Source organism: Oreochromis aureus, linkage group 18 (assembly GCF_013358895.1).
Source record: "Oreochromis aureus strain Israel breed Guangdong linkage group 18, ZZ_aureus, whole genome shotgun sequence".
Taxonomy (NCBI): Eukaryota; Metazoa; Chordata; class Actinopteri; order Cichliformes; family Cichlidae; genus Oreochromis; species Oreochromis aureus.
In genome coordinates this window covers 5,413,751-5,430,616 of record NC_052959.1, presented here as the reverse complement: position 1 = coordinate 5,430,616, position 16,866 = coordinate 5,413,751, and the positions used below count along the sequence as shown (strand labels likewise).

At 41.4% G+C, this 16,866-nt stretch overlaps 1 protein-coding gene across 9 annotated transcripts in view; it reads left to right on the top strand.

The window, feature by feature from the left end:
* ctnnd2b (catenin (cadherin-associated protein), delta 2b) overlaps positions 1-16,866 on the top strand; it is a 198,488-nt gene that overhangs the window by 105,860 nt on the left and 75,762 nt on the right. For 6 of the 9 annotated variants that reach the window (XM_039602846.1, XM_039602845.1, XM_039602844.1 and 3 more), the window contains 6 exons: positions 2,287-2,438; positions 2,664-2,837; positions 4,262-4,407; positions 10,437-10,687; positions 11,228-11,359; positions 14,102-14,345. In XM_039602846.1, the coding sequence (XP_039458780.1) occupies positions 2,287-2,438; positions 2,664-2,837; positions 4,262-4,407; positions 10,437-10,687; positions 11,228-11,359; positions 14,102-14,345 (1,099 nt within the window). The remainder of the gene's footprint in view (positions 1-2,286; positions 2,439-2,663; positions 2,838-4,261; positions 4,408-10,436; positions 10,688-11,227; positions 11,360-14,101; positions 14,346-16,866) is intronic. The other 3 variants (XM_039602850.1, XM_039602849.1, XM_039602843.1) reach the window with 1 other exon arrangement.

Below are 16,866 nucleotides of genomic sequence, written 5' to 3'. Positions count from 1 at the left end.
GGGAAGAAGCACTAGTCAATCACAAGATTATATTTTGTAGTTCAGTATTTGGGGTTGTTCTGTAGCATCTGGGTCCAGAGTGTTGGCAGTGGATGCTTTGCACATTGTCATGAGATGATGTTTTAGTGTTGATGATGATGGCTGGATCTAGTCAAACCACTATTTTTTTTTCTCCCTGAAGACTGAAAGCAACTTCCATTCTCTTACCAGTTAGTTCACACAGCCAGCGGAGGGTTAAGTAAGCCTGACGTTTAAGCAGTTTTTTATTACTTCAGTTAACTTGGAGCTGCCGGTTTTCTGACCCTGTAAAAGTCAGCGTTCAGTAAACTGGCATCCCAAAGCAGCATTTATGAAGTAGTTGGGCTTAAACTGTCTTGGCATCTTTAAAAAATCGACCAGGACCTGTGGAAAAGTGCTGGTCTTAAAGAAGGAAAAAACCCCTAAAACCAGCACTCTGTTGTTAATTACACAGGCGCTGATAGACTAATAGAAGTGAGCGATGTCTTGCAAACTTGAATCGTTCTGCTTGTGCTGAAAAGTTTAGCTAAACTTTTCAAGGCAATGCCAGCAATAAAATCACAGTCGTCCATCTATTCGATCAAATCACATTATGAAACTATTCAGAGAGAATGAGGTAGGTGCTTGTGCAGCTTGCCATTTGACTTGAAAGTGAAGAAGTACCTGCCTGACTTTGTTGTTGGCAGTTAGGCAGATAGCTTGGCTCATGCTAATTGCTAATGAAGGTGCTGTGTCCTTGCCATAAATGACTATTGCTACAGCACTGCTGTGCCTTCTTTTGCCTACTCCCTAATTTCCATAAAGGGGCTGCAGCAGATGGGTTCTTATATTTGATTATTTTTTAACGCCAGACTCCATTCCTGATGCAATGCTCCCATTTTTCCAGACTTGCAACTGACATGAGGAGTATTCTAGCTCGTGAGTCCCTTTAGGCTGGGTTCTTGTTTCCTCTAATTATCAAAGTGAGGACCTTTCTTGTTTTCTCAGGGGCAACCATATTTTGGCCCTCAAGTTTTCCCACTTATTTCTACATCCCCCTTACACCCATTCCAACAGTTTCGTCAATCCCTTTCCAGGAATGTGCTTACATTTGTGAGTCCTTAATGCTATGATTATTATTCCGTATGTTGAGATGATGATTGCCTTTTGAAAGGCAAACCCGTTGACCACCACCACACTGGTTATCTCTGTAACAGTAGCATCAGTAAAAATGCCCGGCTGAACATCTGCCACACCCACCGTCGAGTGTTGAAACAGTCCTTACACCTGGATGCTCCCTTAATGCCGCCTTAACCCACTCCACCCACTAGCTTCATATTCAACTAGTAGTTAAGAGTGCTACCAATCTTTTTTCAAAAATAAAAAAAGAACTTTTCACTAACTATACTTCATTTTTTATTTATGAAGCCACAAGTTTTACTTTTTCACAGCAAATGAAAATGGATTATTTCAGTGAATCCTTGAGTGAGTTTGTGAAAGTTTCATTGTTGGCCTCATTCTAACACTTTTGTGTCGCTCTCCCTGCTGAATTATACAGGCAGATGGAATGGAGAGAGAGAGAGGGAGAGACACTCAGGTAGTCGAGAGCAATAAAGGAACTGATAGAGGCAGGAAAAGAGTGTTTTAAATGGAGGTCAGGAATAGAGTGAGATTTAAGGGTCATGGAGCATGACTGGAAGAGAGTGGAGAGAGGCCAGAATAACATAGTGGGTAAAAAGCAAGTGGATGTCTTAAAACAGGACAATAAGTAAATCTGTTTCATCCCATTTCAGCCTTCAGTCTGCTTCTTTCTTTCTCTAGTCTTCATTTCAAGGTCTGTTACAGACCAACACAGTCCTGCTTGTTGTATTCACGTTCAGTCTTTCTCCCATAAAAAAGAAATACATTGTATAACACGTGGGATGTAAAGTAGGTTACAGAATGCCTTCAAGGCCACGAACAGACGAAGTCTTTACACAAAGACTGACTGTTGTAGAAAGTAAGAGTCATTTGAAAACAGTTACATAAAAGCAGCTTGACAGAAGCTCTGTCTGTTTGTAAGGTGGCTTTTGACACTGGTCAAAAAATTTCTTGTAAATCATTTTAGCTTTCTTCAGACTGCTAACCCAGATTCTTCTTTTTCCCTCTCTTTAAAAATCATTTTAATGAATTTAATGAACAGGATTCTTGTCCTTAAAAAATTTGCACATTGCGCAGGCTCGGTGACCACATCCTTTGCCAGTGCTCATCACCCTTATTAATTCGACTCTTTTTCATTTTTCCCATCAGGACAAGGACTCCTGTCCCAAAGCGCTTTACAGCTTAACAACCAAGATGCCTATGCAGCAGCTGGTTACCATAGTAATCAAGGGCTGACACTTGGAGAATCAGTCCCAGGCCGCAGTGGGCAAATCGGAGGGGCAGTCCACAGCTACAACCAGGTGCTTGTTCCTCTGATTTACCTTCTCCAAATGCCCTTTCTCCAGCCCTCTGTCTTCTTCGTGTCTCCTGCCCCGTGTCCTCCTAACCTGTGCGCTCTTCTTCACCCTCCTTTCTTGTCCTCTTACATCTTCATTCACATCTGTCTCCCCCTTCCTTGCTCCCTCTCTGTGTGACCCCTTCTTCCCCTCATCTGTCTCATGTTTCTTCCCTCCACCTGTCTTCAGGTGACATCCAGCCGTGCAGCTGCCCAGTTAGTAGGCACAGACTCTCCTTCACAGTCCCAGAGAGACTCATTTGCCCAGCAGGCCCTTGGCAGCGCTTTCCACATGTCCACAGAGGGCGGACCTGCACCTGCTGGACCATCCATGTATTACTCGTGTGCCACTTTGCCTGCACAGGTACATATCCCTGAAGGTGTTACTATGATGCTTCAGTTGTTGTGTGACGGATGCGTTCTCCACTCCTCCTGTACACGCTGCAACCAAAGTGTATTGAAGGGTTTCATGTAGCGATTGGATAATTTCTAATGCACTAATACTGAAGTCAAATTCAAGCTGCTTCCATTGATCTCAAAAGATACAAGCTGTAGTATTTTCATACGTTTTCAACACAAAGTCAGCAAGCATTGTTCAGGTAATCGTTGTGGCAAAGGCCACCAAATCTCTGCCAAATTACGTGTCCGTTTTTCACACATCCCGCTGACAAACCCACAAAAGAGAGACAGAAAAAGCTTTTGTTAACAAATGTTAAAATCTCAGAACCACTGAGCAAATTCAACATTCGACCTTATGTTGCTCAACATGTTTGTGGAGAAAAACCTGTGAAGCAGGATGTGTCTTACATATTCAGTGGATGGTGTCAGTGTCTATTGCAAAGGTATCCAAACTGAGCCCGCTCTTTCTTTTACATACATTATCGTTATTCTTGCAGGAGTTGTTACTACAAAGTCCTGTTTAGTTGACTTTATTTCTGTAATTTTGGTAACTATAAAGTCATTACGTTAAACGTGACATGTGAGAACGTAACATTTGCAGTTACATGATCACTGCATGTGTGATGATGTCCATGCAAAGCTTTGTTCAGATTCCCATTAAGGAAGAGAACGTGTGCATAAAGACATTAATACATACATATGCTATCATCACTGTAGTTAGAGGTTATCAATATCGTTTCATTGCTTCAGGAACAGTCAAATAACAATTTAATTAACTTTAGGATTAATTACCCATGATTCCGATTTATTTATTCATTTAACAGTGATTATTAGAAAGTGTGCAGCCTTCTGGTTGTTGGCTGGCACAGGGAAAAACCAAAAAAACATCAAACTTACACTAACAAGAGCTGTGACAGGTGGCGATTTACACTATTGTTCACTCATTAGTTCATTTTTCATAATTCTTTATTGTAACTCTGTTGAACATTTAAACTGATTTACCTTCACTTTTCCAGTGTATCACGACTTGACCACGCTCATCCAAATTAACGGTGTTTTAAATTGCAGCTGAAAGTCATTGGAAATATTTGTTCAACCAATTCAATTCTGAGGGAACTTCATTTGGCGGCTCGTTGCTCACGGCTGCATTTCAAGTTCATTTGCTTGTAAAAGTTTACAGTCGTGACTTCATGTTTGGTCTGATAACCCAGAGCTCTTCATCAGGATGTTATCATGGATTAGAGTTTCTGCTCTCTGGTTTTCCAGCTCCGGGGTGGGGGTGGGGGGGTTGTTCATCTCTATTTAAGTAATGATAGGAATAAGAAGAGAGGATGAATATTTAATGTGAGTGACGTTCCCAATTAATGAAGTACAAATCTTGCATTGCAGCGTGTGAGCTCCCCTCTGCAGGCGGTGGGATCTCCTACCAAGCTGCAGCGCCTGGGATCAGCCTCTGCTGACATGCCCAGCTACGCCACGCTACAGAGAGTGTCCTCACCTAAACAATCACCCAGCCGACTCGCCAAATCCTACAGGTTGGTCTGACACTATGCACAAATTATACATCGATTTGAAGAATATATCTTTACTAACTGAAGGCTTCTGACCAAATCCTTGAAGTACTCACATGTGACACCGTTGCTAATACAGCTGCATTGGCTCCCCATTGAATTCAGAGTCCATTTTAAGATTCTGGTTCTGACCTTTAGAGCTCTTCATGGACAAGCACCAGCCTGCATCACTGAACTTCTATAGCCCTAGCAGGTCCCTGAGGTCACGTGATCAGGGCCTACTTGTTATACAGCATACAAAGGCTGAGAACTAAGGAATACAGAGCTTTTGCCGCTGTGGCCCCCAGACTGTGGAACTCTCTCCCTCCGAGCTTAAGATCTGTAGACTCACTAGTCTATTTAAAAACAACTAAAAACACATCATTTTAGAATTGCATTTCCTTAACTTTTTGTCTGTTTTTGTTTTACACCTTGTTATTTCTGTGTGAAGCACTTTGTGACCTTTGGTCTAGAAAGGTGCTATGTAAATAAAATTTTACTTACTTTACTTACTAACCTACCAGTTATGCAGTGGGGGCATCTTGGGGACCTACCTGAGAAGTAAAATCCCAAAGTAGAGGGGCACAGAGAAACTCAATATCCCATGGTCACAAAATAGGCCCTGTACACTTTAAGTGTTATACAGTGCCATGATAAAGTATTCGGAGAATTCATATTTCCATCAGTTACAGTAAGTCGTCCAGGTTTTGTAGCTACCTCCACCATGTTTGACTGTTGGTATGATGTTGTTTTTACACAATGTAACATGTAACAGGACTCAAACCTTTTGTCTTGTTAGTCAACAGAATATTTTCCCAAAAGTCTTGAAACTCATCACAAAGTTTTTTGGCAAATGTGGGATGAGCCTTTGTGTTCTTGTTCCTTGGAACTCTCCCATGAATGCCATTTTTGTCCAGTCTCCTTCTTACTGTTGAATCATGAACTCTGACCTTAACTGAGGCCTGCAGTTCTATAGATGTTGTTCTGGGCTCTAGTGTGACCTCCTAGATGAGTCATCAATATGCTCTTGGAGTAATTCTGGTAGACCTGGGAAGGTTCACCAATGTTTCAAGTGTTCTTCATTTGTATAATGGCTCTCACTGTGGTTTGTCCCAAAGGCTAAGAAATGGTTTTGTAACTCTTTACAAGGTGACAGATGTCAATGAATTTTGTTTCTCAGCTGCTTTGTTAGATTGTGGGATGATGTGTTGCTTTTTGATATCTACCTACTTCACTTTCTTTTTAAGTCATTTCTTGATTGAACAGGTCCAGCAGTTATCAGGCCTGAGTGTGGCCAGTGAAATTGAACTCAGATTTCCAGAAAATGTGTTAATTTAACAAGGAGGGACAGTCAGTTTTCCACACAGGGTCATTTAGAACTGGATAGTTTTTTTTCCCCCTGAATAAATTAAATCAATTAAAAAAAACAAACAGTATTTTGTATTTACTCGGGTTATTTTTGTCTAATGTTAAAAACTGTGTTATGACCTGAAACAAGTAAATGTGATAAATATGCAAAAAATCTAAGAAATCATGGGGCAGATACATTTTCACTGCACCGTGCATCATCAGAGGTAATGTACCGGCACCAAGATGAACATTAACAGATTCACATATCCTGCCACAGCAACTGACAAAAGCAACAACAGAGGTACAAACATGCTCACTGCTGTTAATTTACCAAATTGTAAATGATCTTACTGTGGATGATCACAGCAGGTTATGGCACTTGAAAGAGTCTTTCCTCTGTACAGCTTGGACTGGGAATGGTGACACACAGATGACAGAATACTCTGTGTACTGTTGGTAGGCTTTATTCATTCCTTGTCGCGAAAGGTGTTTGACCGAGCCAAACAAGCAGCAGGGGCTCTCTCTGCTGTACAGTTCTGCTTTTATGCAAGGGACATTTAGAATATGTGAATTTGCATGTCTGTGCTCTGACTTGCACTGGAAAATCGAGTTCTAGCTGGCCTGCTGCAATGGGGAAAGGGCCGAATTAGCAGCCATGTACATGCTGGAGTAATAATCATAAACCGTTCAGCTCAATTCAAGTTTTTTCTTTTTATTTATTTATTTTTTTTGCCAAATCACAACAACATTTGCGTTTTATACTCAGTGTTGGGAAGGTTACTTTTAAAATGTATTCCACTACAGATTACAGAATACATGGCCCAAAATGTATTTTGTAACGTAAGTTACTCAATGAGAGTAACGTATTCTGAATACTTTGGATTACTTAATATATTGTCAAGCTTTTTACAGCTTAATGAATGTACTATTACTGTGTGATTTATTACTTTTACTGAAGGTTACTCGCCATACCAATACCAACTAGATTTTTAAGTCTTAATATAAATGCGTAACAGCAGGGTGGACATTAGGTAAGGCTGCACTTTTTGCAGCGATCTCCTATAGAAAACTATTCCGTGCGTATATAAAACAGGTCCGCGGCTCCGAACGGTATTAAAGGGACCTCTGGCTAATACGTCGGGTTCGTGTCGGGCTCGTAGCCAAAAACTAGCTTTACTTTGTTGTCTGGGTCAACTTTGCTTGCGAGAGACAGAGAGAGGCGTTGAAAGGCTGCTCCAACTGAACTTATTGTTTCGGAGGAAAACACCAACATAGTGTACAGTCGAGTCTTAATAGCTTACTTACAACTGGGCTCGTCAGGCACTCTTTTTGGCTGCAGTGGTTATTATTATATTACATGCTTCCATCTCACGTTTCTGGTCGGTGACAACTCGTACTTTTCGACTCTCCTTTTTCTCCCTCTGTTGCTCACAGACACATAACGGGTATGGCAGTCCATTCTTCCTGCAGCACGCACTACACTGCCCATGAGGCTACATTCTTTAGGGCTATGCCTGTAACACTCTGCCTATTGCCCTCATATTAAATAATGTTTTGAACAATAATTTTAAAAAATATTTCTTCACGTCATTATAGTCTAGGAGCTTGGAAAGAAAAGCGTCTGGACTTCTTTGAGTTGCTTGAAGACGTTTCACCTCTCATCCAAGAAGCTTCTTCAGTTCTAAGGGTCAATTGGTGGGGAGTCCCAGATTTAAACCTAGTGGGAGTTTCCCCCCCAAAGAGGGACAAAGGACCCCCTGATGATCCTCTACCTAATCACATGAGCCAAGGTGTGAAAGCGGGTGTGGGTCCTAATCAGCCAGGGTTTCGGGTGAGCTCATTGTGAAACCTGGCCCCACCCTATCATGTGATTTCCTGGGGTCAGATGGCCCAGGATGTGCGTGGGCGTTAAGGCGTCTGGGAAGGGATCTCAAAACTGGATTATAGATGAAACGGAGATGGTTCCTATAATCTGCTAGTTTTCTTGATTCCCTTTTCATACTCCCGCACCAGTTGAAGGGTGTTCCTCCCAAAATGTACGGCAATATGTCTGTGAAGGTTCTCAGTCATCCAGGTCATCGTCATCGACTAAGACACCTTAGTCTACGATGACCTGGATGACTGAGAACCTTCACAGACATATTCACGTCATTATGCAGGCCGCAAGTAGAGGTGACATGGGCCGTGAGATTGAGACACAGGCATTAGAGCCTCTTAATGCGTGTTTTGTTTGGGTTTCCAGTGGTGTGGAATTACCAAAAATAGAGAGGGCATAGCCTAATATGTGAAACAGGGAGAGACTGCCATGTAATCCATTTATTTCAACAAAGTAACTGTATTTTGAATATCACCTTTTTAAACCGTAACTGTAATGGAATACAGTTACTCATGTTTTGTATTTTAAATACGTAACGGCGGTACATGTATTCTGTTACTCCCCAACAATGTTTATACTGTAAGGTAAAGATGCTATGGTATTCAGGAGAAAACCCCAACAATCATACAATCCCCTATGAGCAAACACTTTGAGCAGTGGAAGGAAAAACTCCATTTGAACAACCGAAAAAAGAGAGCACCAGAGACAAGACACTGTTGGAGAAAGAAGACAAAATGTAATGACATGCAGCAGTGGTATACAAACACCCGGGGAACGAAAAAAGGTGAGCGAGATAATGCTCAGTGTGTCACAGGGAATCACGTAGCAGCATAATTAACGGATGCTTCAGGGTCACCTGATCCAGGCCTGACTATAACCTTATCAAAATGGGAAGTTTTAAGTCTAACCTTAAAAGTAGAGAGCATGTCTGTGGCTGTTGGTGAGTAAAAATTGGTGCAGATAACCAGTTTTCACTGACTGCTATTAAAAAAAGACAAACGGTGAGGAGATGGAAAATTATTTAAATCACTGCAGTGCATTGTGGGAAGGTGCCAGAAAATGATGCACGACAGCTAAGGCTGCCAGAGGTGTGCAAGAGCTCTTAATCGTTATTTATCCGTATGACATTGACTAAACAACGACTTCACATTTCAGGTTTAAAGAACACACCAAGACCTCTCCTCTGTTTCACATCTGAATATTTTTGCAAGTCGTGTTAGTTTGGCAACAAGAAAAAGTGTGATATCAGACTTTATTTTATCCAGAAATGTCGCGATTTGTATAGAATGTTTTCTGTAATGGAAACAAATAAAGGTGCTACATCAACCTGTCTTTAAAGTTCGATGGATCAATTGAAGGGTTCAGCGTTCCACGCATGATCAGTAAATCTTTACTGAAAAGTACAAAAAAAGACAACTCCCCTAATGAAGTAGCAGACTGTTGGTGGGCCAGTCCTTACAAGCTCATGCTGTGGAGCCAAATGTTGTTCAAACCCACAGAATTTTATTTTAAATTCAAGTAGAGATGCTTTCCAAAAAATATGATACATTTGGGGGAAATGTATGCAGCAAATCCCTTATTAGAATGATATATTATATACCAATAACCATGGATTAGCAATATGATACGTGTAATGTAATAGCTTTGAAGCCTGCTACCAGTCAAGCTATAAATGTAGGTTAAAATAACACTAGAAAATACTGATGATTAAAAAAACTAAAATCACATTTCACCTGCATTTGAAGGTAAATAAAACATGATTAAAGAGAACAGAGTATTCATTTACTCATTGATTCTCCACTAATATCATGTAGTGAATACTATTTAATACACAAGGGACTCATAGTGCTTGTTTAATATTCAGAAAAGACCAGTTTTGGCAGCTACTGAACAAATAAACATGACTTTAAGGATTAAAGCAGAGGTGTGAAAGTTAGTTCATGGGCTGGATAAAGTGCAGTTTGATGTGGATAAAACCATGAAAAAAACCTCCCTTTAAATGCATTTACCTTTAAACCCAATTGCCTACTTTGTCTTTTAAAGAACTTGGAAAAAAAAAAGCTCATCGACAGCCTGACTTTCGACTGCTGTGTAGTTTAACGCTGACATCACCACACCAGGAATGGCAGTGAAAAATGTTAATAATGTGTCCTTATCTAGTTTCACACTAGATAAGGACACATTTTTGAAAAACTGCTCCAGTGAGCTGTATTTGACCCTTTGGCAGTCCATTTCCAAAGACATGCTCGTCAGTTTAACTGGTGATTCTAAATTGGTGTGAGTTTGAGTGGGTGCCTGTCTGTCTGTGTCAGCCCTCAGATGGCGACCGGCCTAGTGTGCACCACACCTCTCCCCTAAGATGGTAGAGAAACAATTAAGGAAATACATGGATGATGGATCTCTGTTGCTGTAGTTACAGACACTTTGCTTGCCAGATTTTATTCTTCTTTTTTCTCTTTTTTGTTGTTTGGTGAAGTTTCACTATTTAGGTGAGGTCTGAAAAAGGCCTGAATGCTTCTGTTTGGTGCAATCAAATAGGACAGCCTAGAACAGTAGATGGCTACACAAAGCTCTGTGTGAGATTAGATCTTCAGATATGCATGTCTGCTGCACCGTTATCGATGCATCTGTGTTTTACACTGTACTATTCATCTTTGTCTCTTAATCTGGGTTGATGTTTGCTCTCTTTCTTTTCTATTATGCTTACAAATGTAAATTTCATTCTAGACAAAACACAATATGTTCACGCAAAAAGTCCAACAGTTTCCGTGTCCTCCTCCTCTCTCAGCACCTCATCCCCCATCAACATGGTAGCATCAGGTGCTGGCGGCTCGTCCTCACCGCTCCCCATGGTAGCCTCTCCAGGGGGAAACCACTCCTCGTCACCCATACACCAGCTTAGCTCTGCGGTGGGGAGCTACGCCACCCTGTCGCCCACCAAGCGCATGCTGCATCACATCGGAGCAGATACCTACAAGATTTCCCACGAGCTGTACGCTAACGCAACCCTGCAAAGGCCTGGTAGCCTGGCAGGTAGAGGTCAAGACACCTTTATGATTACTTTTCTATGTGTGTTTCTGTCAAATGCCATCGAGTCTTGTCAAGTCGCTCATTTTCTACTTTTTTCCTGAGCTAGTTAGTCTTGGTTTTCTTAGCTTCTCTTTTGGCAGAATAAAACATTTTCCACATTTGTGGCCTTTTTCCCCCCTGTAGCTTTGTAAACAAATGTTAACAAATGACTAAAGTTTGTCAAGATGTTATTTAAAATGTATCAGATGTTCTTTATAATAAATGAGATAAGTTTGCTTTATTTGTTTTTTTCCCCCAGCATACAGTAACCCTAATTTATTATTGTGTATTCTTTTGCTTTTAGGCTAATGGGTAAATGGCTACTTTTTATTTATGACTAGAGCAGAAGCAGTCCAGTACATGAAAGCATATCTATTATTGCATTTCATCATTTGTTTTCATTCGTAGTCGAAATTGTCATTCAGTGTTATCCCATGAGAATATTTCTATAAATCTACACATCCATCCATCTGTCACTATGTCTAACTTCCACCGCATTGCGTTCTCCAGGGTCCAGAGGTTCCTACAGTAGCCAGCACAGTCACCTGGGCTCCGAACTGCGACCCCTGCAGTCTCCTGAACACCACATCGACCCCATCTATGAAGACAGAGTCTACACCAAACCTAACATTAGAGGACAAGGTGAGATCTGGAGAAGGGAAATATGACAGTTCAGTGTTTGGAGTCTGCCTGTAGAAGATGACGGAGATGCTTCACAGAGTTTTCATGTGAAGCATCTCCTCCAACTTTGATGAGCAAGCCACTAGACAGGGATAAGAGATGACTGCCAGGAGCTCTCCTTCTATAAGAGTGCAAGCACTGACAGGACGAAACCCTTATGTGGACAATCAGTTCCCACATTTCAAAATAAAGCCAACATGGTGGTTCACCTACAACACACTGTGTTATAAAATAAGTCCAACTAAAGAGGACCTCACCTCTCAAAAGGTGACACTACCAGAATACATTGCTTTGTTACATAGAGAGTGAATGGGAAGTGTGTGTTACAAACTTGACCATAGAGTTTGAAAGAAATGGCCATGTACAGTAGCATTCAGGTAAAGTAAGTGGAAGAGATGAATTGTGGGAAATGTAGGATCTAGTAATTTAGTGCAAGATTGACCCAAAATAAAAGAATAACACACTGCTTGTGATGTTTTGATTTCAGCTGTGCGTCTCTTGCAAGCGTTCTAACTTGGAGTAATTGTAGTGCTGAATAACTGCAGCACCCGCTGTGAGCTGAGACTTCTTTTTTTTAGCCTGTAGTAACAACCGGCAATTAGTAAATGACTTATTTGAACCTGCAGTAACACTTGGGCTTGATTATAGCGTGGCTGCGAAGACGGCCACCAAACGTCTTCAAACAAGTCCACGACCATAAATAACTGCGGTGTGTAAATCACCCAGGGAATCATCTAGATTTAATAATCAGTGAGTAACTATGAGAGAAAATATCTTTTATAAAGGAACAGGTTTGTAAAATCCTCACCAAGAGAGGAGGAAAAAGGCACAGCCTGGTGCCTCTCAGAAGGCAGGTGTTTTGTAATGGTGTGCTGTTATATTAAAGGCTGATGTACATAAGAGATTTCCTGGTTCCATCTGATCGTGCAGCGCTTTTTCCCCAGATCAGGTAGGCAAATCCAATTGGGGTCTCAATGGCAATTTGTCTCTCAGTCACAGTCTGTTAACTAATTAGTTTCAAGGCTGAAAATTAATCTCAATTAATCCCATGGGCGTTAGCTTGGGTGCTTTGAAATCAAAGCAAATCAACCGTGTCCTAAAATGTTGTTGATGCTGTGCTGCCAGTTCGGTCGTCTCAATTGTGAACGTTTCTGTAAAGAGATGTGCACAGCAAAAAGAGGAAAAATTACTGTCATCCACAAAGTTTCCTTCCAAAATGTAGTTTCACTCTGCTAATTAAAAGATCTCAGGTCACTTCTGTCACGCTGGCTCCCCGTACACACGCATAAACCGCTTTGATGCATCGAAATAGCTCAGTCATCATCTCCAGCTGCGCGCGTATGAATGCGAGTCCCGACAGCAGCCAAACGCCACACTGTTTTTCAGATACCTGTTTTTTTTCTTCTGTTGAAGCCTGACTGTGTTTCAAGGTCAATTCAAAGAGCATCAATATGATGAGCAGACTTGGAAATTTCACATCACAGGTGAATTTCCTCAGGGCTTGACAAGGTCCCTGTAGTTATCAAGTTGCGCACACACACACACAAAGAAATGACCCAGCACGCCTCCCTCAGGGCAAGCCAGTGTACTCATGACTGTCGTGCCCAAATGGTTCCCAAACTGCTGTTTAACGAGAAGATAATTCATCAGTGTGTGTAAAATTTGGCAAATGGCCTTCGCTGGTCTGTGTTAAAGTGTTTTGATGTTTTTGCATAAAGTGTGCAACGGCCCTGAGGCTACAGACCCTCGCTATGAGGAATTTATTAGAGCTAGTCTGACAAACTGCAAATCTATTCAATAGTATGAACAGCCAGACTGTCTTTCTTGCCACTCTGCCTTCCATACAATAAATATGAAGCTACAGCAAGCATCAAATAAGCTTCAAATTAGCTCAAAGCTGTTCTTGACGCGTTGGAAAACAGCTAGCTTGGATCTCTCCAAAGCTAACAAAATCCTATACCAGCACTTCTAAAGCTAAAGAATATAAAACTAACATATTTTTTAAACAAAAGACAAAGAAAGCTAAGAATCCAGTATGTGTGTGTTTATATAGTTTTCTTGCTGCTGTGCAACTCATTTTCAACAAGCAGATTACGCTTTCTTAAACATTAGGAGCTAGTTTCAGTGCCGTGTCCATAGTAAGTAGATTTTGAGTGCCTAGATCTTAACAAACAACAAGTGTAAAATATTGAGTTTCCAACAGGATGCAACCACCCTTTTCCTTCTAAGCCAGACAGACTTTGTAGGTCTCTAAAAGGGGACCGTTTAGCCCCTGGTGGCCAATATCGCTGTGGTTGGTGGGTGAATGCACCGCAGGACATGGTGACAGAATAGTGATCTAATGACTGGTGCAATCTGGCTATGCTTTAAAGGGAAGGAGGGAGGTCTGGAGCATGCATGTTTCACGTGTGTTTCTCACATCTGATTTTCTTATCTACTTCATTATTTCTGTTTGTTTTCTTTATTTTTTTAATGACTTTTGCTTTTTTTATTCTTTTCCTTCCACTTATTTTTCTGTGTCACTTTCTGCCATTGGTGCTGGTCTTGTGTGTGTGTTTGCACATCCTTGTGTTGGTGCTCATGTTTGGTTGCGATCCCCTGCTCCCTGCCCTCCTCGTCTACATCAAATCCCAGTGGTGAACCAGTTGTACCAAGAGGTCCTCAATTATCTGCTCTGTCCCTACGCTCCTCTTTCCACTTTAGCCCCACCCTCCCCCGGTGTCGACCCAATCCCCTTACAGCGAACGGGAAGCCAGAGCGCCACCGCCACCTTCCAGAGAGGCAGCTTTGCCACGGGAGGCGGGGCGGCCGACTATGCCAATCCGTACCGCACTCTGCAGTTCTGTCCGTCGACCGAGTCGCCTTACAGCAAGTCGGGCCCCGCCCTCCCCCCTGAGGCGGCGCTGGGCCGATCCCCATCAGTGGACAGCATCCAGAAGGACCCAAGGTGAGAAAAGACGGCTATTTTCACTTCGAATCAGCTCTGGCTTATTAATGAGACCCTTTGTTCTGCTCCCTTTCCACTTTTCACTAAACTTACTGAGGGCCAGATTCACCAAGTGAAACATGAATTATTAAAGAAAATATCAATAGTATCATTAACCTGAGCAACATTAAGCTTTTTTTAATGAAGAAAAGAGTTTGATTGAAAGCCGCAAACATGGTGTCAGAGCTGGAAGTGCGACATGGCGACACCCACAGTTTGCAGCACCTCAGCACATAATTGACTGTCAGGATTTGACGGTGGAGTGCAGAAAAAGACTGGCTGAATCTGGGCTTTAGTATGAGGCACACATCACGCCGCATCTTTCACTGTCCTCTCTAGTTTGCCTGGTGTTGGGGCGTGTTCACACTGTTGTACGAATGCCTGCGCACACCTCTAGGTCTAATTTAAGAGTTTGCTGTTGCTGTTAGGAGTGGAGTGGCTCTCTGTCAGTGGCAATCAGTCACGTTCTGTGCAGCAGGTAGACACAGTTAATGCGGAAAGTCTGCATGAAGTCGTCTTCTAGACCAGGACGTATCTCTGTATGAGTGTGGATGTCTGAGAGAGAGTGACACATTAAAAAAAAGAGTTAGAGACACATAAAGAGAGAGTGTAATAGCTGTTTTTATCACTCTTTTGTCCTAGTTAAAATGAAGTTTGAAATACTATTCCAATACTGTCTTGGATTTCTCTTTTATTTTTTAGCCTCTTTTTTGTAATGGCTGCACAGACTAGCTGTCAGAAATAGAAGTAGCCTAATTAAAGCTGAACTGTCTGTTTGGGATATGTTAGTTCAGGTATAAGCAGCAGATATGTTTATTTTTCCACAAATTTGATATCTCTAATGAGGAGCTCACTTTCTCTTGAATTGCTTATTGTGAAATTTAGAAACTCCAAACTATCTTTTTGTTTCATTAGCTCTCTTTGCTGTTGTTGTTGTTGTCATTGCTCTTACATTCACCCATTGTCCAAGTGTTTATTTCTGTGTGCACATTGCACTCACGTCATTTGTTTGGTCACTCTTTAGCTCTGGCATCATCGTTGTGTACCTTCAACACATCTGCACTGCTACATTTAAAGGACGGACTTTTGATGCATGGCATTTTGCTTTACGCTCACGACATGCACACTCGAGATGTAAGCGGCATCTAAAGTCATACGAGTAGCTTGTTAAAGGGAGGGTCCAGCGTTATGCTACATCTGTCTTACTGTCAAAAAATCCCATTCAAAAAGGCTCAAACTGTTTGTTTGTACCGTCTGACTTCTCTACATTTTCTTTGACACGCTCAGCAGCTGAACACAATAAAGACTTTCAGATCCTTGAAGATTAAACAAAATGAGGCCCACTATTTTTCTTGAAGCAGCTAGGGACTGCAGCTTCTAGTAAGCAGTATTTTCTATTAATAGGTGCAGAAGTATTTAGAACACTGAAGGATAGTGCCGAATACAGCCCCTAAGTCATGAAGGACAATAGGTCCAAGGTTTTTAATAGGTCCTGGAGAACACCCTGTCATACAGAAGAAAAAACTCTCACAGACCAGAGCATAGGTTTACTGCTTTTTGCCTTTTGTGTGGGATTCATTGGCAGTGAGGTAAATATTGAGTAGGAGCAGACTTATTCATTTAACCTGTCCAGGTTCTGGGAGTTTGGTCCATTGGTCAGCACAGCCTATATGTGCACACACGCTACAGTCATACATGCTGGATTGATCCTACATGTTTTGCGAACACGGAGTTTATGCATCTACTGATGTCTCAAAAATATTGTGAAAAAAAAATTATTTTGTAATTTATTTCAATAAGGTAAACTTTTAAATACTGTGTAAATGTATGTATATATACATTTACTACCAGTCAAAAGTTTGGGCAGACCTTCTCAATTAATGGTTTTTCTTTATTTTTACTACTTTCTGCATTGTAGATCCATAACTGATGACATCAAACACATGAACCAAGATATATGGAATTATGTAGCAAAGAAAAAATTGATAAAAAAAACCTCTAAATATTTCTTATATTGTAGATTCTTGAAAGTAGCCACCCTTTGCTTTGCACTGCAAACCCTTGGCCTTCTGTCAGTGAGGTTCAAGATGTAGTCACCTGAAATGGTTTTCAATGCCTTGTCAGCTAAGTAAAGAGAAACAACAGTCCATCATTACATTAAGAACTGAAGGTCAGTCAGTCCAGAAAATTGCTAAAACTTTCAATGTGTGTCCAAGTTCAGTCGCAAAAACCATCAAGCGCTACGACGAAACTGGCTCACATGTGGACCGGCACAGGAACGAAAGACCAAGAGTTGTTTCTGCTGCTGAGGATAAATTCATCCGAGTCATCAGCTTCAGAAATCACAAGTTAGCATCACCTGGGATTAGAACCCAGATAAATGCCACACAGAGTTCCAGTAGCAGACACATCTCTACATCAACTGTTCAGAGGAGACTGCGCAAATCAGGCCTTTAAAACACTACTAAGGAAAAGCAACAAG